The sequence below is a fragment of the Lontra canadensis genome, unplaced genomic scaffold, assembly GCF_010015895.1.
Source record: "Lontra canadensis isolate GAN:19392208 unplaced genomic scaffold, GSC_riverotter_1.0 scaffold66, whole genome shotgun sequence".
In the NCBI taxonomy this organism is placed as follows: Eukaryota; Metazoa; Chordata; class Mammalia; order Carnivora; family Mustelidae; genus Lontra; species Lontra canadensis.
In genome coordinates, this window is record NW_022631060.1 from 4361770 (window position 1) to 4385298 (window position 23529).

General features: G+C 54.1%; 1 protein-coding gene across 7 annotated transcripts in view; it reads left to right on the plus strand.

Annotated features, from left to right (window-relative positions):
- SLC22A12 (solute carrier family 22 member 12) overlaps positions 1–23529 on the plus strand; it is a 38452-nt gene that overhangs the window by 8773 nt on the left and 6150 nt on the right. For 3 of the 7 annotated variants that reach the window (XM_032879380.1, XM_032879378.1, XM_032879374.1), the window contains 5 exons: positions 585–711; positions 1940–2078; positions 3151–3259; positions 3665–3871; positions 5302–5468. In XM_032879380.1, the coding sequence (XP_032735271.1) occupies positions 585–711; positions 1940–2078; positions 3151–3259; positions 3665–3871; positions 5302–5365 (646 nt within the window). In that variant the 3' untranslated portion in view covers positions 5366–5468. Of the gene's footprint in view, positions 1–584; positions 712–1863; positions 2079–3150; positions 3260–3664; positions 3872–5301; positions 5469–21805; positions 22525–23147; positions 23252–23529 lie in introns of those variants that run through there. The other 4 variants (XM_032879376.1, XM_032879379.1, XM_032879375.1 and 1 more) reach the window with 4 other exon arrangements.

Consider the following 23529-nt stretch of genomic DNA (forward strand, 5'->3'; position numbering starts at 1 on the left):
CCAGAGAGGAAGCAGGGAGGCAGGAGTCCCAGCCAGCACGGGGGAGGGGCTATGGGGGCTCCTTTGGGAAGCCAGTTGAAGGGCAGGGACAGGGGCACGGTGAAGCCCAGGCTGGAGGTGAGCCTATGTCCCTCGAGCTTGGGGAACCCAAGTTCATCTACACCCCCTGCCCCTGGGACAGCAGGGCCCAGCTGGGCAGGTAACTTGTCCAAGATGACAGAACAGGCATTTGAACCTTAGCTGAACCCCCTCCTTGCCCGCTGCAGCCCCCCAGGTCCCACATTGAGCACGGACTCCCCAGCAGGCCCCTTCTTGGCACCCCCACAGGCACCTGGGAGCAGGAGAAGGCCCCTAATAAAACAAATTCAGTTCAAGTGACTTGCAGGGAGCATACTGACAAGTGAGGGTCAGGTTTGATGGAGACGGAATCTTGAAACTAAAAAGATTAGGAAAACTAATTTTCTGCTATATTTAACCACATATGGATTCCAATGGCAAATATTTGCTACACCTTAGAGAATGGATCAAATGCTTTTTTTTTTTTTTTTTTGCCCTGGCTTACGTTTTTTCTGACAAATGGAAAGGAGTGCTTGGTGCCGGGGAATGTGGAGGGGGCCATTCTTTCAAAACCTTCAAGGCTTCCTCAGCGCTCCCATGAGCCCCTTTGCATCCTTTGTTATTCAGATCACAGGCTGGGAAGCTGCTAACCTGGTGGGTTTCTCAGCTTCTACCATTAACCCCTTTGGTGGGTCGGCTGCTTTGAGCCGGAGCTGAGCCCCTCCCCCACGGGGCTTCCACAAACTTCGAGAAAGGCGGGGGACTGCATCTTTAGTCTACAGCTGGTATCTTGCTGTCTTGCTGAGTGCTACACTCCAGGGTGTGGCCCAAGGGGAGTGTCCGTGAAGCCGGGCTGGGGACTGATTTGAAAAGTGGTAGCAAATAATTTCACATCTTGGCCATCACTGGACCCAGATTTAATCTCCAAACTGCGGAAATCCCGCTACTCTAGGTTCAGCTTGCTACTGGGGAGCCTGGGGGGGTCTGTGGCAGGGCAGTCTGTCCCGTGTCCACTCTCTACCCCTCCACCCCTCTCACCCTCCTGCCAGCAGACTTGGGGTGCAGGTCAGTAAGCAGGACGTTCATTGCAGAGGGCTCTTGGGATCCCTTCCTGTGGATGGGATGGGGAGGCTAGGGCAGGGCAGGGGAACCGAGGGGAGGGAAGCAAGCGAATGGGGCAGGGGAGCTGTCCCAGGGGTACGGGCACTGCAGCACCCCCACAAGCCCATGGAGGGCTCAAGGAGCTGGGGTGATCCTTTTGAGCCATCCCTCTGGCCTATGTCATGGGATGATCTCCCCAGCTAAGAGGTAGCATTCCCAGAGGCTGGGAAAGTATCTTTCTTTTGGGACAACACAGCCCACCTCATTCTACAATGAACCTATCTTTCAGGATAAAGAAACTGGTATCCAGGGAAGGGCAGAGGCTCACCCAGGTTCATGGCCACTAGAGCTGGGCCAGGTCATGGTTCTGGCCGCGACTGGAAGCAAAGCCAGAGAACGCTAGGGCCAGACCTGAAGCTTGGCTTGACCTACAGAGCCTCATCAGTCTGGAGAGTTATGTGTCCCCGCTGGCTGGTGGCCGACTGGTGGCCGGGAGCCTGAGAGGTGACTGCCTAAGGCATAATGAATGAAGCCTACCCGTTCTCTCCTGGGTCAGTCCCACTCTTGAGAGACTGTCCGACATCCAACAGGCTTTTTGGGGTCTGGTAGTGACCTGCTCAGGACAGCCTGTGTCCCTGGGGACAGCCCAGGTGTGTGCCCTCTCGTCTGTGTGGCAGGGATCTGATTTCTGGCTTTGCCCTGCAGTTTCTCCCAAATGATCTCCTACTACGGGCTGGTCCTCGACCTGCAAAACCTGGGGAGTGACATCTTCCTCCTCCAGGTCCTCTTTGGAGCTGTGGACTTAATGGGCCGGGCCACCACCACTTTCCTGCTCAGCTTCCTGGGTCACCGCATGACGCTGGCCAGCTTCCAGGCCATGGCTGGCCTCTCCATCCTGGCCAACATCTTCGTCCCACAAGGTGAGGCAGGGTGGGCGGCCTGAGGGGGCTGAGTGGCTGAGAGCCTGGTGTACTGGCCTCCTGGGGTCCTTCCCCTCTCCTGCCGCCTAGCCCAGCACCCCTGCAGCCCTGTGTGCAAGCTGTGCCCAAGCCTACACCTGCCACATCACCTCAGGCTTCGAATCCCCCCATCGGTTCCCTACCACTCCCCTAAGGCGACCGAGGTTCAGAGAGGTGAAGCTGGGTGCCTCAGGTCTCTCAGATAGCCGGTGACCAGTCCAGGGCTGGGACCAGACTTCAAGCCCTAGGCTGTTCCCAAGGTGGGAGGAGGGGCTGGGGAAGCTGCTGGACGCTCTAGGTTGCTTGAAGTGAGGCAGGAACACCAAGCCTGGAAAACTGGGGTGTGCAGATTGCTGGCGAGGGCCCCTGGGCCCCTGTCTTACTCTTTTCTTTCTGAATGAAGCTCTAATGCCCCCCAAACCCTCTTAGTCTCCATTTATGGCTCAAAGCAGGGCGGCGGGTGGAAGGGCGGGGATCCCAAGTTCTGGACTGAGAGCGAAACCGGGAGGGAGGCGGAGGGATGACCTCCCAAACAAGGCAGTGCTCGGGGAAAATTTGCCGTGACAGGTGTGTGACAGTTCATGAGACTCATCATTACAATGTGTGGGAGGGAAAGCTAAGGCGGGGCTTGGCTTTCTAGCTGGGGGTCCCCGCGAAAGCCAGCGGAACCAGCGTTCCCATGAGCAGACCCAGGGCAGTGCGGAGGACCTGTCATGACCCTCTCCTTCATGGAAGAACCACACCTAGGTCCCAAAGAGACTTGCCCCGGGGACACTGGAGGGAGAAGTTCTGAGAGCCAACCTTGCCTGCCCCAGGCTCGCCCACCCCAGACTGGGCTGGGTTCTGGCCCTGCCCCCCCACCTCCAGCCCCCCAACCGTGATGTCATTCTGCACCCGCATCCCTGTCCACCCTGGGCAGCCTGGCACAAAGTCAGCACCGTGGGGCACCTGGGCACAGTCAAGGGCAGGGGCGCTCCAGTCTGACTGGGGAACCCGCGGGCAGACCCCACCGTCGCCATCTTCCTCTGCCCAGATTTGCAGACCGTGCGCGTGGTCTTCGCCGTGCTGGGAAAGGGATGCTTTGGCATAAGCTTAACCTCCATCAGTGTCTACAAGCCCGAGCTCTACCCAACTACACTGCGGTAGGCTGAGCGGCACGCTGCACCCGGGAGGGGCGGCCAGACCCCGGGGTGCACGAGAAAAGGGTGTTCCTGGAAAGGCCAACAGGGGAAGGGCAGAGAGGGGCTGGGCATCCAGGAGCAGCACAGCAGACCAGGGAGAATGGGGTGGGTCCTTGAGAGTCCCTGAAGGACTCTGGATTGGATGTTTTCGGAAGCAGAGGGTGGGAATATCTAGGAGGGCTCCGTGGAGGAGGTAGTGTCAGAAGACTCTCTCTGAGGAGTATAGCTCCTTCAACCCAGCTTTCCCTCCCCTGGCACATCCTGGCGTAGCCAAATGCCTCCCCCTCCTCTCCACCCACCCAGTAAAGCCTCCTTCTTGAAAGTGGCAGCGGTGACGAAGGTCTGGGCCCTCCCCTCCACCCACAGGATGACAGCAGACGGCTTCCTGCAGTCGGTAGGTCGTCTAGGGGCTGTGATGGGCCCCCTAGTCAGGATGACTCGCCAGGCCGTGCCCCTGCTGGCCCCCGTCTCCTACGGTGTCATCCCCATCGTGTCCAGCCTCATCCTCCTGTTTTTCCTCCCGGAGACCCGGGGACTCCCACTTCCTGACACCATCCGGGACCTGGAGAACCAGTGAGTGATTCTTGGCCACCCTGGGAGTAGGGCTGGGCTTCCAGGAGGTGGCTGGGCTTCCAGGAAGTAGCTGGGCAGGGCTGCTGATGTGGGGGACGGGACGGGAGAGCCCAAGGATCCGGGAGACATGCTAGACAAAGAGGCTGGAGCTGGGCTGGGCTGGGCTTGTCATCGAGATCACACCAGCAGCCTGAGTTTGCCAAGAGCCGACAGCATCCCCGGTGCCTCGGGGCAGCGACCCAGTGGGCATCAAGGTTTGCGTCTGAAACCACGTAATCACTGCTACAACACAGCCAGGAAGAGACTATTTCCAACCCTGTTTACCAGAGGCTCAGAGAGATGAAGGGACAAATCAAGGTCTCACAGGTAGAAAGCGCTCGTCCCTGAGGCAGGGAAATGCAAAGGCTACGAACCAGGCTCTGCAGCCAGACTGTCTGGGACTGAATCCCTCCCACCCAGCCATGCACTGACCTCCCTTACCGCACTCATCCACGAGGCTGGAGCCAGCCCTGACTGCCCTAGTTCTGTCTTCCTCAAGGAATCCCAGGACCAGACGGATCAAGAGCTCAGTTTCTGGAACACACTCTGCTACTCTCACGCCATCCTTTGAGAGAACAGAAACGAGGGAACATTCCTCAAGTTTATTTTGTGGCCTGAATCACCACGATGCTTCCGCTTCCTCATTTGTAAAATGGGTTTAAAACAAAATGGAACAAAATGTCCACCCAAGCTCAAAGACCACTTTTTGAGTTAAAGTTATTATGTTAAAGCATCGAGAACAGTGCTGGGCCCACAGCGCAGGCCCCAGGCTGCTATGTCCTGGGTGAAGGTGGTCCTGGGGCGGCAACAGGCTGCTGAGCAGGAACCAAGGTCATGCTAATGGCTGGGGGTTGAGCATCCCACTCCTGACTTGGCCACCAGTCATGATCTCAGGGTCCTGGTGAGCCCCGCATCGGGCTTTCCACGCCCGAGGGGGTGTTTGCTCGTCCCTCTCCCCTCTACTCCTCCTCGTTCTCTCTTCCTCTCTCAAATAAATAAATAAAACCTTTTTAAAAATAGTAGTACCAACAGCTGGTACTCAGGGGGCCCTTCCTGCTTCAGGAGAGCATCTCATTTAATCCCAACAATCCCACAAAGTGCTGCTGGGGTCAGTTTCACGGCCAAGGAAATGAAGACACAGAGAGGTCATGTAACTTGCCCAAGGATGCTCAGCTCAGAAGCAGGGAAGATGGGACTTAACCTACTCTTTCACTTTTTTGAGCACCTACTGTGTTTCCAGGCACTATCTTATGCTTTGGGGACATGGCGGAAAATCCATCCCTAATCCCATGGAGTTTACATGCTCATAGACTCCATCCCCCAGTTCCTCCCTCCGAGCCCTCCAGCCATCTCACCACACAACACCGCTCTCTGTCTTTTGATTATTCTAGGAAATCGGCAGCAGCCAAGGGCAAGCGGCAAGAGGTGGTCGTTACAGAGAGTACCTGGTTCTAGAAATTCTGCCTGCATGGAGCCCCTTTGGCTGAAGATCCCCATGAAGGGAATTACCTCTTCTTGGAGGAAGGAAGCAATTTGGAGAAACCCGAGGGCCTGGCGTGGCCGGGGTCGGGCGGCCAGGCTGAGAGGCAGCATTGAGGCTGAGGGCTGCTTTCCCACTCATTTCTGTCCCCCACCTCCCCACCCAACCTCAGCTCTGCAGAGTCCGGCCCGTTGATGAGATGGGTTCTGTCCCCTCCCAGCCAGGCTCCCATCTTCACACCTTCACTCAAAACTCCAGACTCGCTTCACTGAACTGGAAGGAAGCTGCAGATTTCTCACCTCCGAGCTCCCAGAGGGGATCCTAGGACACAAACGAAAAGATCTGGACAGACCTGAGTCCCAGCCCCTCCCCCACCATTTGCAGAGTCCTCATCTGTAAAATGGAAATAATCACAGAACCTACTGGGTGTGTGTGTGTGTGTGTGTGTGTGTGCGCGTGTGAGAGACAGGATTAACAGATCTTAGCATAGACCACAGTCCAACACGTAGAAGGTGCTGCCTTTGCAGCCCATGGGAACAGCGGGAACTACCAGGAGCCATGAGAGGCATTACAGTCTGCGGAGTGACCCCTGGTTCCTGAGGGAGGATGTGACTGGTGTATCTGAGGAATCCCACCCATTGACAGGGGACTGAGGCCCCCTCCTCAGGAATAACAGGAATGGCCCCTGGTTGCCTGATGAGAAGTGCTGTTTGCTACAGGACCGTATCTACAGGAGCAGGTGGGGCAGGACTGGGGTTCAGCCATTCGAGACCCTCCTGGTTTCCCTTACATGTCAAGGGAACACATCACACTGGGCCTTCATTTGAGGTCTTACATCACAGGGGCACCCTTGGTGTCTAACTCAAGGGGTCACCTTTGCCTAATTCACATAAAAACCCTCCTCCCTGTGCTGGTAGCAGCCCTTGTTGATAGAACTGGGGGATCATGAAGGCTGACCACCTACTTTAGATGTAAGAAAAGTAAAGCTCAAAGAAGTGGAGGGATACGCTTGGAGTCACATGGTTGAGCCCTGGCCAGGTGGCCGGGCTCCCAGTCCAGAGCTCCTTCCCACACACACACCAGGCTCCTCACCTTCACCTCCAGCCCGGCCCCCCCAGGCCTGACACCCACATCTGTGTCACAGAGTTACTCCCACAACCTTCCCTGAAGAGCCAGACCCTCTAGACACCTGCCCACTCTCCTTGGATGACTCAGAAGCCTCAAGCCGCAGGCTTCCCATCCCACGCACCCCCATTTTCCTCCATCAAATCCAATGCATGGCAGGCCAATCAAACACAATTCAAATAAAATCCCCTATCTGCTTAACACCCTCTGGGGGCTCATGATAAAGACCACACCTTCCCCCACCAACAGGCTTCCGTGGGTCTCTAGCCTTACTTCACTTGTAATAAAGGTTTTTAAAAATTCAAGTCATATAAAGTATGTTCTTGGATCGTCGTGGAGAGAAATTGGAAATCAGTAGCAGAGAGGTATCGGGGAAACTCCTTCATACTAGACAACACAGTTCTAAATAATGCCGGGGCCAAAAGAAGCCATCACAAAGGTAATTAGAAAATATTTTGAATTGAATGAAAAATTTTTAAAAATGACATATCAGAGTTTGTGGGATGAAACTAGAGAAGTGATTCAAGGGAAATTTATTTCATTAAGTGATTACATTAGAAAGGAAGAAAGTCTCAAATACAATATCTCAGCTTTCACCTTTAGAAATTAGAAAAAGAAGAAGTAATTTAAACTGAAGTAAGTAGAAGAAAGGAAATAATAAACAGAAGTCAGAAAAATAGAAAATGATCAAGAACATCAATGAAACCTGAGGCTGGTTTTTTGAGAAGTCAATAAAATTTATAAATCTCTAGATGTATTGCTCAGGGGAAAAAAAAACAAAGGCACACATTATCAATATCAGGAGTAAAGAAGAAGCATCACTACCAATCCTACAGACATTAAAATGATAAGGAAATATTATGAGCAACATTTTACCAACAAATTTGACAACTTAGATGAAATTAACAAGTTTCCTGAAGGATATGAACTAGCAAAGCTTCCTTAAGGAAAAATAGATAACATTATTGGCCCCATTTCTGTGAAAGAAATTGAAGTTGTGGCTTAAAACCTTCCCATAGAGGAGATTCCAGGCCCACATGACTTCACTGGTGAATCCTGCCAAACAACTAAGCAAAAAGATAGTAACGATTACCCTCAAAGTCTTCCAGAAGATTGAAAAAGAGAGAACACCTTCTGGCTCATTTTTTTGAGGCCAGCATCACTCTAATTCCAAAGTCAGAAAAAGATATAACAAGAAAATGATAAACCAGTATCTTTTAAAACATGGACACAGAAATTCTTAACAAACATTTAGAAAATTAAATGCAACATTATGCTAAGAAGGGCAATGCATCATGACCAAGTGGAGTTTAACCCAGGAATGCAAAGTTGCTTTAACATTCAAAAATCAAGGGGCACCTTGGTGGCTCAGTGGTTTAAGCCTCTGCCTTCTGCTCAGGTCCTGATCTCAGGGTCCTGGGATCAAGCCCTGCATTGGGCTCTCTGCTCGGCAGGGAGCCTGCTTCCCCCCTCTCTGTGCCTGTCTCTCTGCCTACTTGTGATCTCTCTCTGTCAAATAAATAAATAAAAATCTTTTTAAAAAAATTCAAAAATCTAGATTAACAAACTAAATTATTAAAAAATTATAGAGGAAAAACCATGGGATCATCTCAATAGATACAGAAAGTGCATTTAACAAAATTCAACATCCGTTTCTGATAAACAACATTCAGCAAATTAGGAAAATTGGTGAATTTCCTCAACCTGACAAAGGATGTCTATGAAAAAATCTACAGGTAACATTATACTTAATGGTGAAAGACTAAATGCTTTCCTGTCAAAATCAGGACTGAAGCTAGGATGTCCATTCTCACCACTTCTATTCAATATTGGTTCTAATCAGTGCAATAAGGAAAGAAAAAATAAATAAAAGGCATCTAGACAAGAAAGAGAGACATAAAACTATCTTTGATCTGCAGTTGACAAAATTGTAGAAAATCCTAAGAAATCTACAAAAATGTTAGGGTGGCTGGGTGGCTCAGTCATTAAGGGTCTGCCTTTGGCTCAGGGTATGATCCCAGAGTCCTGGGATGGAGCGCCGCACCGGGCTCCTTGCTCAGTGGAAAGCCTGTTTCTCCTTCTCCCTCCGCCTGCTGCTTCCCCTGCTTGTGTTCTCTTCCTGCCTCTCTCTCTCTGTTAAATAAGTAAATAATTTTTTTTAAAATGCCACCACATATCCACTAGAAGAGCAAAAGTTTAAGAGACCAAACGTTGGCGAGATTGTGGGGCAACTGTGGGAATGTAAAATGGTACAACCACTTTGGAAAACAGTGTGGCAGTTTCTTGGAAAGTTACCCACATGCCAACCCTATCGCCCAGCTTCTCCACTTCTAAATATTTACCAGAAGAAATGGAAAACCATGTCCATGAGGACTTGCACGTGGATGGCTCCAGCAGCTCTATTTGCAGCTTCCAAAAGCTGGAAGCTACCCTCATGTCAATCACCAGATGAGCAGATAAATAGATTTTAGTGTATCTATGTGATGGATTATAATTCATATAAAATATATGCATAGAAAATGCTAGAAATGCAAACCAGTCTGTGGCACAGAAAGCAGATCTGTGGTTGCTCAAGACAAGAGGAGGGGAGGGAAGGAGGATTTCAAAGTGGTGACGGAGGCTCTTTGGGGTGATGGATACGTTCATTTTCTCGATTATGAAGGTGGTTTCATTGGTGTGTACATATGTCAAAACCCATTAAATTATATACTTAAATAGGGAAACTAATCAGGGACTCCTGGGTGGCTCTGTTGGTTAAGCTTCTGCCTTTGGCTTGGGTCGTGATCTCAGGGTCCTGGGATGGAGCCCCCGCATTGGGCTCTCTGCTCAGCAGGGAGCCTGCTTCCCCCCCACACTCTGCCTGCTTGTGATCTCCTCTCTCTGTGTCAAATAAATGAATAAAATCTTTTAAAAATGATTATAAAATGCCTGTGTATGAGAAATGGGGCCTTACTTGTCCTCAGAAGCCCCCGCATGGCCCCCATTGACGTCACTGTCTCCCGGCCACGTGCCTGCCCCTGACCAAGCCAGAACTTTGCTGTAGCAATGCCGGCATGGAATTCTACAGCCTTCCACTGGTCATGACTTTCAACCAATATTACGCGACACATCCCTCCCATTGATGGCTGTGGCACTTGGCTCCCTGACACGTTTATCAAGCTTGAAAGCCAGCCCGGAGCGGAGCATCTATGGGAAGACAGCTCCCCAGTCCAGGCCCTGAGGCCACGCATGCTGGGCCGTGAGTGTAGGGGCCAGGCTGGCGCGGTGGTCACACAAGGTGCAGGGCCGGTGGCCGTGGTGGGAAGTGTCGACTGGATTCTGGGTGAGAAGGGGGCCTGTAAGGTCTTCAGTGAGGGCTGACTTGCTATGGCCAAGATTCTGAAAGGTGGTCCTGGACAAGGGTAGGGAGGTTAGGGGAGTGGGGGTGTCTGGAGAACTCGGGACAGGGCTGCAGGGTCGGGAGCGGGGAACCCCGTCAGGCAGCTCCTGTGTCCTGGCAAGAAATGACCTGCTTCACCCAGTGGGAGTGGTCGGAGGCCATGATTTGGATGGAGTCCCTTGGATTTGCGGAAAATCAGGAGCGGAACTTGAAAGATAGGAAGCCTGAGGTTTTCTGAATGGTCACCTGGTGGGGATTTACCAGATGGGTGAAGTCTTTTCCCCAAACAGGAGAGTGAGGCAAACTCAAACATCTGGGGAGAGCCTGGGGGCTGGGGGGGGGCAGTACAAGGCTCAGCATCAGGGGCCCAGGGCCACTCTGGCCCAGGCAGCGTCGCCCTGAAGCTTGAGCCCAGGGTTGCCAAGCCTCCCGAGGGTTTTTAAGTCAGAGGCCACAATTTTTTTTAAGATTTTATTTATTTATTTGACAGAGAGAGAGAGCAATCACAAGAGATCACAGAGAGATCTGCTCTGTAGGCAGAGCAGCAGGCAGAGGAGGGGGGCGGGAAGCAGGCTCCCCACTGAGCAGAGAGCCCAATGTGGGGCTCGATCCCAGGACCCTGAGATCAGGACCAGAGCCGAAGGCAGAGGCTTAACCCACTGAGACACCCAGGAGGCCACAATTTTTATGTGAAATCTCCAGAATATTCTGTTGGCTCACTTGTTTAAAACACAGCGTTTGGGCCACACCCCGTGTGTCTGGAGCAGCCAAGCTTCTCTTGTGTCCCAGCAGCTCCAGGAGCCACACGAGGCCTCTCTGGCTGGAGCCGGCACCCGGGCTCCCCCTGCTCACTTTCCCAGGCCTCCCCAGCCAGACTTCCCAAGACTAGGGTTATCTGTGTCATAGCAACCCTTCTCACAGCAGCTGTGACCCAGCAGATGCCCTGCCCTGCTTTGCTGACGTCAGGACCTCGACCTTCCCCCAGACCCAAGATGGCCCTAACTCCAGTCAATGTGGAAGCCAGACACCCAGGAGGTGTCCTTGAACCCTCCCTCTCTCACCCCATGTCACCATGTCTCACTGTCTTCCTCTCTGAAACATACATCCGGGCCATCTGTGTCTGTTCTCACCATGGCCACCTCCCAAGCTACTGTCCCCTCTCCCCTGGACACCGAAAGATCTCCCACTGCCGCCCCGGCCCTCCACACACAGCAACCATCCACCACGTGTTCTCCTGCTTGTGTTCTCTTTCTGTCTCTCTCTCTGTCACTGCTCACAGGAAACCCTCCAGTGGCTCCCCACTCTCTGTGGCTTCTCACAAGACCCCCAGGACCCTGCGTGACCTGGTCTCAGCCCCTGCCAGCTTCCCCCTCGCTCACTTGGCTCATGGCACGCCATGAACTTCACAGGTCCTTGCCCACCACAGGGACCTCACACACACTGCTCCCTGCTGTTCTGCTCGGCCCTCGACACTCGGCCACTTCCCAGTCTAGGTGTGAGGGCTCGTCTCTCCTGGGCAAGGCTATCCCCGCTGCTGGCTGAGAGATCCTTCCCACCCCTCCCTGTTACTCCTGAACCCTCCTGATGTCTTTCATCACCCTTCTGGGATCTGTCTTCACAGAGTTAGTGGTTGGTGCACCTGCTGGCGGGAATGCGTCTGTCCTGTTCTCACTGTGTCCCCAGAACTCTGCTCCAGAGCCTGACTCAAGGTATTTTCTAAATAATTGTTGGTGGGATGAACAAAAGAATGAGTGAATGAGTGAATGGCAGAGAAGAGAGCATGAAGGGGCCAAAAAGAACATCCCATTGTTCAGTTGCGTCTCCATTCTCTGCCTCCACCTGCTGGAAGCCTAAAGGCGACTTCGAGTGTGGCCGAGAGGCTCCAGAGACCCCCCCCCCCCATCCACAAACATCCTCTTTCCCGCCCCACCTCCAGGCACCAACGTCAGATCAGGCTCCCTGCCCATGCCTGTCCCCCTCCCCGTGGCATCACCAGAAGTTTCCATGTCTTCTGACTCCAGGAGGCAGCACGTGTCCTCACTGGCCCGCCAGACCCCCCCACACACACACCACCAACCTGTTTCTAAGCACAGGAAGAAAGAAAATCAGCCCTTTTCTAGGGGTGGAGCAGCAAGGACGGACATGTTGGGGCACTGGCTGCCATGCTCTCCTCTGTGTGGAGGAAACGGATTTGTAGCAGGACTGAAGGTAAAACAGGGACGCCTGGGGGCCTCAGTCCGTTAAGCGTCTGATTCTTGATTTTGGCTCAGGTCATGATATCAGGGTCATGGGGTCGGGGCCCGCGTCGGGCTCTGTACTCAGCACCGGGTCTCCTTGTCCCTCTGCCCTTCCGCTCCTCCCCGCGCCTCACGTGCGTTCTCGCTCTCAAATCAATCGATCGATCAATCAATAAATCAATCAATAAAATCTTTCTTAAAAGGGGGGAGAAAAAAGACTGAAGCCAAGAGAGAAGCAGAAGAAAGGGGCAGAGGCAGTGCCCAGCCCCAGGGCCTCATACCACCAGGGCACCCCCTCCTCCTATCACCAAAACCCAAGTCTGGCTGCCTGACTTTTGTCATCTGTGGCTCGGGAGACCAATGTTGAAGAGACAGGTTTTGACTGGCAAAGAAGAGGAGCTTCATTCAGGCAGCTGGTCACCTGAGAAGGTGGATTCTTGTCCCAAAACCAACACGAGGTTTCTGCCTGGCCCAGAGGTTTTTAAAGGGGTTTAGCTGATTAGCTAAGGGAGTATGGGGGAGGAGGGGTCTGTGGCTTTTTTTGCTTATGTGAAGACTCTGTGATGCCACCTCGAGAGTCATCTTAGTGCTCAGAGGTGGCACAAGAAGGTCCGGTCCCTCGGTGCCCCCAGGGCTAGTTGTGCAAGACGACTCTGTTCTCTCTGCAAAGGGGGGCACGTCTACACATGCACAGAGGGAGGTCAGTGAAGTCCTACGTGTGACCTTAAAAAGCAAAACCACGTCACTAAAAGACTGCTGGACTAACCAGAGCACCAAGGCGGCTTCAAGCAGACAGGCTGGCCTCTGTGGCCTGGGAATGTTTTGTTTTGGTCCCTGATTCCCCAAGCCCAGCGGTATGTGACTCTCAAGGAAAGTAGACTGGTTCCATTACAGATCAAGGGCCTTAGGTCAGCAGGCAGGGAAGGTTGTAAACTCCCTTCGCCTTAAGACCCAGTGGGGTGCGGTTACACCCCTAGTTCATGGCATTTGAGGCAATGTCAACCCTCCCCAAAGTGCCTGGTGATCCTGGGCTGGGGGCCGGAGCCTGGTACCCCGTGGAGGCGGGGTATCCGCAGGAGCTGAGAACCGGCCCTTCAGGGATACACTGTCTCCATGAGGAACCCCCCACCCCCGCTCCGGGCCGCAGTGGGGAAGGCGAGACCCTGAGGACACCTGGTCTTGGAGGGAAACTACAGCAAAGAAGAGAAGAGGGCAGGAGGGTCCTGGGATAGAGGGAGCAGACCTCTGGGGCGGGAGGAAGCCAAGGAGAGAGAGAGGGGAGGGAGGGAGGAGGCAAGACTGTTGAGTTCCAACCAGACTTGGATGTTCTCATGGCTATGGGGCAAAGCGCCCTCTGTCTCCTCAAACCTGCCTGACTGAGGCCAGCCGTGCGCGCGTGTGTGTGTGTGTCCGTGCTGGCACGCATGTGCGAGTATGAGCGTATAAAGGCTGGAAGCTGGCCTTGGGTTTCTAGGATACAGAGCGATGGAGTACAGACATGCAGGGAGAGCCACAAGCCACGTGGCAGACAGAGACTCCAGCAGGGACAAGAAGTAACCAGAAGCTGGAAAGCCCCGACTTCACTGCCCACTGCCCCCCAAAATGCTGCCCCTCCTGCATTTTGTTCAACCAGCATGGACGGGGAGTGAGCCCCAAGGTCCAGTCCCCTCACTGTTCCTCCAGAAGTAAGAGCTCCGCATTAAAACGGCCAAGCAGATACCAGCCGCGTGCGGAAAGATGAAGTCACAGTTTGACCCAGATTTACAGCAGCCTGAGTTTGTAGATGGCCTTCGAGGCCCGTCCTTCAAACAACATCTACCCAGGCTTGATCTGACTCCGGGCCAACCCCAGCCACCTATGAACCCTTCTCAAGGTAGCTTCCTGGGGCGGCCAGGTGTCTCCCCCATCCTCACTGTCAGAAAAATAAAAGATGTTGGTGACAGCATTAATAACGACCATTCGCTGCTCTTTGGGGGCTGTTAGAGGTGATCTGTGCCCACTCTCACTGTCCCCACGGGAGCCTTATGAGATCAGAACTCTCATCGCCTTCATTTTACAGAAGAGGAAACTGAGGCACGGAGAGGTTAAACTCCTTTCCCAAGGCCACGCAGCTTGGGCAGAACAGGGATTTAAACCCAGGCGGCCGACTCCAGAGTCTTTGTGCATAACCCTCGGGCCACATGGCCCCTCGTTTCAGAAGAATTCATGGGTTTGTTAAAAACCTGGCGGGCGCCAGCTGCTCTGATTGCCAGCTGTGTGCTTCTCATCCCCAGAAGCAGAAAAGAAAACTCCCAATCTCACAGTGTGTTTGCACAATGCCGGCCAAATCTCGCCACTGTGTTTTCCAGGCAAAATGAGAGGGATTTTGCCAAAATCCCTGTCTTGCCTTTCCCCACCCCCCCAAACCTCCAGCTTGTCCTCACACCTGCCTAAAATCACTTCTCTGGACAACAAGCTCTGAGGCCTGGTGGCGGGGGGTGGGGGAGGTGTTTGCACCCGACCTTGTTAAAATGTGCCAGCCAGCGGCTGCGGTGGGCCCAGCCCTGCACAGAGCGTGGCAAAGTTCAGCCTGTTGGAGCAGCCCGTGCTCTGACAAGTCTTATTCCGATGGCTGGTTAACATCTCTCCGTTGAATTTTAACATGAAATATCTTTTTGACGCAGCAAGGAGAGCGAAGTCCCTTTGGTGCAGGGAGGCCAGACGTGCCCGAGCCACCAGGCATATGAAAGGGAAGCTACCCAGCGCTCTCCTTGACCTATTTAAAGCGATTTTGTTCAACGGGCTGGAGGCACCTGGGCCAGGGGCTGCAGTCAGGGGGGCTGCGGTCATGGCCACCGCAGCTCGCACAAGGGGGCCAATTAAAGCCACAGAGCGGCCACCTCCCTGCGATGGCTCCGAGCTGCCCGCTCTCGGCTGCCCCCTGCCCAGCGGTGCCAGTGTGGACGATGGCTATAGCAGGTGGTCACTCCTGCCCGGGGAGGGGGTGGGTCAGCAGCCTCAGGCCAGAGGAGAGTGCGCCCTGCTGTGGCCGATGCCAGTGATGGCTCTGGAGCCGTGCCAGGGACAGGAGGCCAGGCTTCTGTGCCCCAGGGACCCCTGGGGCTGGGTAGGAGGCAGGCCCTGTGCTGTGCAGCAAGGGGGGAAATGGGCTATTCTTCGGGGGGCTCTGGAAGTCGGCTTGGGGAAGGCCACGTTTCTGTTGGAGGAAACCTCTTACTGAGTCTCTGGACCACACTAAAGTAGAGCTAAAATTTGGTCCAGTGCGAGAGGAGGCCAAGCTGGCAGAGTGGAGAAGCAAAGGGATCTCTGGCCCCAGCACTGGGAGGCTATGACGGGGACTGACTTGGGGCTCCCTCTTTGGAGGTGTTGAGCTAGGAAATGAGGGCACTGGGGCTCAAAGGAAAGAGGGTCTGCAGGAAGGGGCTGCAAATCAGAAGGGAGCAGGACCCCAGGGAGAGGGGCGGGGACACTGAGGCAGTGAGCTTGCCATGAGCCCTTTCAGTGGCTTCCCAACATCCTCCTTTGCTACCCACCAGCCTTCAGCCAAAGCTCAGAAGTTAAAACCGTAGCTACCAGAGCTCAGCAGACCCAGCTGGAGGCCCGATTCTGCCACAGAGTGCCGTGTGCCGTGAGTTACCCACTCTGAGCCTCAGTTTCCACATGAATAAAAATGGGTGTAAGAATGGGATATCTAGGGGCACCTGGGTGGCTCAGTTGGTGAAACATCTGCCTTCAGCTCAGGTCATGATCCCAGGGTCCTGGGATCGAGCCCCACATCAGGCTCCCAGCTCAGCGGGAAGCCTGCTTCTCCCTCTCCCAGTCCTCCTGCTTGTGTTCCCTCTCTTACCATCTCTCTCTCTCTCTCTCTCTCTGTCAAATAAATAAAATCTTAAAAAAAAAAAAAAAAAAGAATGGGATATCTCATTGGAAGGGCTGTTGGAAGGATTAAATGAGTTGATACAGGGAGGGAACTTAGAATCATCTTCAACACAGAATAAAGACTCAACGACCGTTAGGTACAAGCCCCTCACCACTGTCTTCACGAGACACTGGGTTATCTCTCAGCTGTCCCAAGGGGAATTCTGAGTTGAGCCTGTGGCCTCATGTGGGGCACAGTTTTTAGTGATGAGAAGCAGTGGAGCCACCGTGTTCTTCCGGAAAGGAACGTTCCAGACTTTCAGACCTGCCCAAAATAGCTGTTCGGAACCAGGAACCACTAGGAGACCAGATCTTCAGAGGTTCTAGAAGTGCCAGAACTCCAGGCACCAGCACGTGGGTGTTGGAGTGTCTGGAGAAGGTGAGAACCAGGACTTCTCACCCCAGAAACAACCCTGTGAAGTGGGGTCTGTGAGCTCTTTCCACAGAGGAGAAACTAGAGGCTTGTCAAGCCGCGCTGTGCCCAGGCCCCTGGTCTGCACACTAGGTCCTGCTCTGGGCACTGTCCGGGGCACCAGGACTCGGACTAAGCCCTTAGGACACACGGAGCCATTATCTGGTGGAGGGAAGAGGTCAAAGCCACAGCAGGGGCAGCAGGGGAGAAGCTGGGAGGGCGGGGTGGGGCTGGAGGCAGTGGCCCCCAGGACGAAAGAGCAAACAAGAGGAGACAGCATGCAGGGCATTTTAGGAACGAGCCGTGTTCTGTGGGGACAGGGCACAGGCCCTGGGAAAGAGGCAGCACAGTGAAGGCTCTGAGGGTGCCCTGGGGGCCAGAAGGAGGCTCCAGGCCGCTTGGTCTTGCCTCTGAAGCACTGGGGTGTCATCGAAGGCTTTGCACAGGGATGACAAGCTGGAGGCCGGCTGACACCGTCAAAGGGACCGACCCAGAGTGCTGTCCAGGATAGTCATCCTGTCTTAAAGAATCCAGCCCATGGAGATGAGGGAAGGTGGGGCGGCGGGATGGCGGAAGGAGAGCAGAGATTCTAATGCCACCTTCACACTGTGGCCCGAGATCTGGGGACCCTGGAGGCAGAAGCAACCCCAGCTGGCTCTGGCCACCGCCTCCTCCAGCCACCTGCCTGGATTCCGCCGGCCCTGCTAGCTGCCTGGGGAATTTGCTGAGTCACTGACAGTAAGTGCTCCTGCCTGCCCTTTCTCCTGCCTGGCCTGGGACCAGAGGCAGCTGCTGTCACCACAGGACATCGGGGGTTGGGAGGAATCACAAAAAACCCTGCTGCACGATCCAACCAGAAAGATGTCCACGGTGCATCCCCAGGTCCCAAAAAATCCCCATGTTGACGAACACGGTGTCTGTGCCCATTTTCGGGGCCGGACGCGAGCTCCTGGGAACACCTGATGCTCTCAGAGGTTGGTTCTGGGCAGGGGACGCAACGCCTTTCTACGACGTGATCTCCCCTCCGTCTTCGGCCCACCTGCCCCACCCTGTGCTCCTCGTCCCTCTCTTCCCCCTCCATCGTAACCGAAACCACTCGCTTTTGCAGGCTCCTCCTCTTCCGGACGTCTAAATCTAGAGACCAGGGGCTCCATCTCAGACCTCATCTCTGCGGGGAAAGGTTGCTCCCTAGGTGAGCTCACCAGTCCAGGACTCAAAATGCCCTTCAGTCCTCACCATATCCAGGGGATCACACCCCCGTCCAGCTACATTATATTCAATTTGCTTCTTCTCATCAGGGAGAAGATCCTGAGCTGGGACGGAAATCAGAAATTCCTGTGCTCTAAATTTAGAACTGTCTGTCTTTGGAAGGGCTTCTTTCTCTCTGGCTACACAGTTTCATTTTTGCTTAGGGAAGAAGTTCTTTCAAAAATTTCCTATCCCTTGGGGTGCCTGGGTGGCTCAGTGGGTTAAGCCTCTGCCTTTGGATCAGGTCATGATCTCAGGGTCCTGGGATTGAGCCCCGCATCGGGCTCTCTGCTCGGCAGGGAGCCTGCTTCCCCCCTCTCTCTGCCTGCCTCTCTGCCTACTTGTGATCTCTCTCTGTCAAATAAATAAAATCTTAAAAAAAAAATTTCCTATCCCGCTCTGAATATCAGCTTCCACTGTGATCAACTTCTGACCGGCTACGGTTTAATCCCTTCAAGTATCTTGTGAAGTTGCAGTGGGAACAGAGAGAAAAGACTCCAGGCAGTACCGAAGGACTCCAGGGATGCAAGAGGTGTCCCCAGAGACAGTGCAAAAGATAGGACCCTCCCAAGATCCGGAGCCACCCCCAAAGACGGCTGAAAGAATGAGGACCGAGATTAATCCCCGGAGAGCTGGCAGCAGGCCGGACGGCCCCAGCTGCAAATGGCGTGCAACCCAAGCTTCTGTCTGGCCATATTTGGGGGACCCCAACCTGATGGCTGCATATGCAAGGACTGATAACTTGCACCCCCTTCTAGACAGGAAGTCAAGCAAGTTCTCAGGACATGAAACCGGAGACAAGGAGGCTATAGCTGTCCACGGGAGAGAAAAGATCGACAGCCAACCGGAACCTGAATTCACAAGAGTGTGGATTTGGGAAGGAAGGGACAGTGTGAAATTGTACCTTCTTTTTCAACAGGGCTCCACAGAGATCCGGGAGAGCTGACTCTGGTAAGAATTCCCACCCTTTGCACCAGCACCCCAATGTCGATAACAGTAATGTCCACAATAGCCAAACTATGGAAAGAGTCCGGATGTCCATCAACAGATGAATGGATAAAGATGTGGTCTGTATGTGTAGACAATGGAATATATCTCAGTCATCAGAAAATGAAATCTTGCCATTTACAATGACGTGGATAGAACTAGAGGGTGTTATACTAAGTGAAACAAGTCAGTCAGAGAAAGGCTATTACATGATCTCACTCATATGTGGAATTTAAGAAACAAAACAGGATCATAGGGGAAGAGAGGAAGAAATAAAACAGGACAAAACCAGAGAAGGAGACAAACCATAAGAGACTCTTAATCATAGGAGACAAACGGAGGGTTGCTGGAAGGGAGGGGGGTGAGGGGACGGGGGACTGGGTGACGGGCATTAAGGAGGGCACGTGATGTAATGAGCACTGGGTGTTACACTGATGGGTAACTGATGGGTCACTGACTCCAGTTAAACTGATGGGTCACTGACCACTACCTCTGAAACCAATAATACATTATATGTTAATTCATTGAATTTAAATTTTTAAAAAAGAGCAAAAAGAAGAATTCTCACCCTTCTGCCAGCTTCCGCCAGTTTTCCCAGCACCCCCACCTGCTGACACAGTGCCCCCACACAGGAGTGGCTCTGCCTGGGTCCTAGAAAGTTCTTCCAGCAGACCCCCAAGCTTAGGCGGTTGGATTAAAGCAGAACCTTGCAAGGAGAGATCCTCGAAGATGTGAATTGTGCCAACAATAGAGAAGACCAAGGACTGGGACTGTGCAGGGAAGACAAGGAACCAGCGAAGGAGACAGAAGCAGGTTCAGAAGGTGTTGGCCTGGGAAGCACTGTCCAGAGGGAGACGGGCCAGAAGCTGTGCTGACTCGAGTAAGGGGAGCCCTGAAAAAGTCACCAAATACAGCAGCAGTGAGGTCACTGGGGGCTGGGGTGTGACACGGACAAAAACGCGATGGGAAGCTATCCCAAAAATGAACGGGAAGAGAAATTGGAGGCGAAGGCTGGTAATTCTTTTGTGGAATTGTCTAGAAATGGTAACAGGAAAAGAGGTGGGTGCTGAAGAGAGGCATAAAAAGGGAAGGGACTTTCCTGAGGATTGGGGGGGAAATGACATATTTGGGCTTTTTTAAAAAATTAAATTAATTTAATTTATTTTTTAAAGTAAACTTTACCCCCAACGTGGGGCTCGAACTCATGACCCCAAAATCAAGAGTCAAACGCTCTTCCAGCTGAGCCAGCCAGGCACCCCAGAAACTGGCATATGTGTACATTGGTGGGAACTATCCAGTAGGGAGGGGAAGACAGAAGCCAAGGAGGCTGGAGCAGGTGGAGAGGTGGGCCACAGGGCACACGGTGAAGGGACCCTGAGGAGGGAAGCACATGGGCCATCAAGGTGGTAGGAAAAAAGGCAGAATTGGGTGCCCAGAGGCAGGTCAGAGAATGAGACTGTTGACTTCTGATGACTTCTATTTCCTTAGTGAAATAAGGAGAAAGGACATCTTCTGAGAGAGGACGGAAGAGGAGGGGGCATAAAATAGCTCTGGGAGGGTATGCTCCCATAGAAGGCTAACAGAAATGCCATGGGCCATCGCCAAACCAAGACAGAAGAAAAATAGAGCAAGAAAGTGCAGTGGGTTCAGTAGACAATAGGAACAAGGAAACCAAGATGTAAAGGGAAAATACGGCAAAGACGAAAACATACCAGAAGTCCACACATGACAGTAATTCCAATAATTGTGAACAGGTTAGAATCGCTAGTTAAACTCAGAGGCTTTTTGTTTGGGTTTTACAAGAGGAGAGGTTGAGCTTGGTTTGCAGCCTCGAATGAAGAAGCTGAGTGTGCCAATGACCAGAGCAGGCTCCTGAAGTATTTACTCCCAAGTGTCAACAGTGGCGATCACTGGGTGCTGAGTTTAGGACTGATCTTTGTTTTCTTTGTACCTTTCCATATTTTCTGAAATTTCCAGAAGGTGTGTACGTTGATTTTATCCTCCGGAAAAAAAAGAGAAGTTGCTGTTAAAACCAGCAGGCCTGCACCTGCTGTCCAAATCCATGCTGATCCCAAAGACACCCTATGGAAGTGTCCCTGCCCTCTAGGACCTGGCTGGAAATGGGACCAGTCGGACAGTGATAGAAGGGTGCAGGCCAGTGCAAAGATGGGGCTCCACTCCTGACTTAGAGCCCAGGAGGGCAGCAAGAATAAGCCAGCAGAGCCCCCTGGAGGAGGAGGCACCTGTAGTGTCTGTAGGATGTGGCCCAAAGCTGAGCCCAGGGTTAGCATCCCAGGCTGGGAGCATCGGCAAGGAGAGGAGCAAGGATGGGAGCCCATTAAGCCGGCCCAAGGGACACTGGGGAAGTGATGGGGGGAGTTGGGGCACAGAGGCCAGGAAGGCAAAGAGGTTGTACCTGGTGTGCTGTATGGACGGGCAGAGGGAGGGTGGGCAAGACAGAAAGCCGTAGGAAGGGAGTTACTCCTGAAATAGGCGGCCTCATACCCCAAAGCACAGGAGAAGAAATGGCTGGGTCGCCATGATTGCTCCCTTGCCCCTCCTCCAGCTGCCACACATCACGCACACACATCTGCTGACACCACAGAGCCCTATGAAGGGCTCAGAGCGAGGGACAGCAAAGGGAGCATGGCCATCAGTGGCAGCAGACAACAGAGGGGAGGGTAGAGGGCGGGGGAGGGCAGGGCCACATGGGGGAGATAGGGGTGCAGGTGGCTGACTTGGGCCCAGCCCCCCCCACACACACACACACAAGCTGAAGTCCTCGAAGCCCACAGATGTCACTCCTGGCTCACACCAGTCCCAGGATCAGTAAGGTCCCCAGCCAGTAGCTCTCTGCATGGGGCCTGGATAGTTCCCACTGTGAGGCGGGCAGGGATGCTGGGGGACAGCAGCAGCTCTGCCAAAGCTTCCCCTACACCTGTCAGAGATCAGGTGCCCCTGGCCAGGCCTCCCCGCCAGGCAGGAACCACTGTGCTCTGCCCCTGGGCCTCCCTCAGAGCTGGGTTAAACTTTGACTGATTTCTGACCCTTGTTCCGTAAATGTCACCTGGTCACAGTTTAATTCCAGTCTGGGTGCTTTCAGACTCCATGTTCCCCGCTTCCTATAACCAGCTTCTCCTGGAGGTTTGGGGCCAGCTCCATCTCTGGAAGGATGCTGGTGGCTTCAGGATCACACCTCATGGCTCCTGGTCCCAGTCAGAGCCACCACGAGTGACCGTTGCTGGACAGACTTCCGAAGAGCCCTGACCCAGAGTCAGCAAGGGGGGTGGCCTCTGCCATGCTCCAGACTTCTTGGCTGATGAAGCAGGTGCTGCTGTGGGGGAAATATCCCCTCTGCATCGGCTCCTTGGCCCTGGGCCAGCTTCTGTGAGGTGGGTACTCCACTGGTCCCCTCAAGTGGGCTCCATGGCATTTTCTGAGCTCCTAGACCAAGTGGGTGGCCTAGGCAGGTTCCAGGTTCTCCAGATGGTGGCTCTGGTGGTCCCCATCGTGTGGCTGACCACTCAGAGCATGCTGGAGAACTTCTCGGCCGCCATGCCCAACCACCGCTGCTGGGTGCCCCTCCTGGACAACAGCACTGCCCAGGCCAATGTCCCTGGGGCCCTGGGCCCCAAGGACCTCCTGACCATTTCTATCCCACCGGGCCCCAACCATGAACCCCACCAGTGTCGCCGCTTCCGCCAACCACAGTGGCAGCTCCTGGACCCCAACGCCACGGCCACCAACTGGAGCGAGGCTGCCACGGAGCCGTGCGTGGACGGCTGGGTCTATGACCAAAGCACCTTCACCTCCACCATCGTGGCCAAGGTAAGAGCCTCTCCTGACACCTTCCCCGAGTCCCGGCACTTGAGAAGCCAAGGTCAGAGCTCATATTTGACTGGACTCAGAATGGCCCAGTCCTGGGAGGGACCGACGTCCTCACTCACCACAGGTGTGCTTCCAGCCCCTCTTCCAGCACATCTCCTGCCCTACAGGAGAGGGGAAGTCTGGGGAGTCAGCAGGGGACTTGGGCTTGTGGAAGAGTGGATGGTGCCGAGAGTCGGGCCGGACCTGATTAGCCGTGACTCAGGGAGCTCTCCCCACCGCCTGTGTCAGGGGGCAGGTGACCCCCAGAGTCCAGTCAAATCTGGGCAAGAGGGAGGGGCAGCCCAAGCCAGCAAGGGGGAAGGGGGCTCTTTGTAGAACCAGAGAAGACTGGGAGAGTGGGGACAAGGCCCCAGCTCAGGGTCGCCCTGCAGAATGGGTGCAGCAGGGGAGAGCAAACGAGTCTAGAGAGGGCTTGACGCTGGACCAGAGGACAACAGGGTGACAGCCCAGCCCTACCACCCTAGAGGTCCGCAGGCCACCCTCCCCCACCTAGCTCACACGGGGCTTCCCACCCAGCGCCTCTGCCCCCTCCCTTCTGGGCTCAGCTCCCACTCTCTCACCAGTGGGACCTGGTGTGTGACTCCTACGCCCTGAAGCCCATGGCCCAGTCCATCTACCTGTCAGGAATCCTGGTGGGAGCTGCCGTGTGTGGCCACACCTCCGACAGGTGAGTGGCCCCGGCTCTGGCAAAAACCCCTTCCCTCGCCCCCTGCCCCCCATGCTCCCACAGAGCCCCGCTGCCAGCCACAACATCTGCATGGGTCTCGCTCCTGACACCTCCTGGCTCTGGTGTTGGGCAAGCCTCAAACTCACTCTGGGCCATGGCTTCCCCAAATCTCTGGGGTTGGAGAGGGTCATCTGTCTGATCCCGCATTCACTGCTGAAATCCGCTGAGCCCCGAGCCTGCCTTCCGGTGCTGCTCCCGCTGGCAGGGGGGTCCTCTGT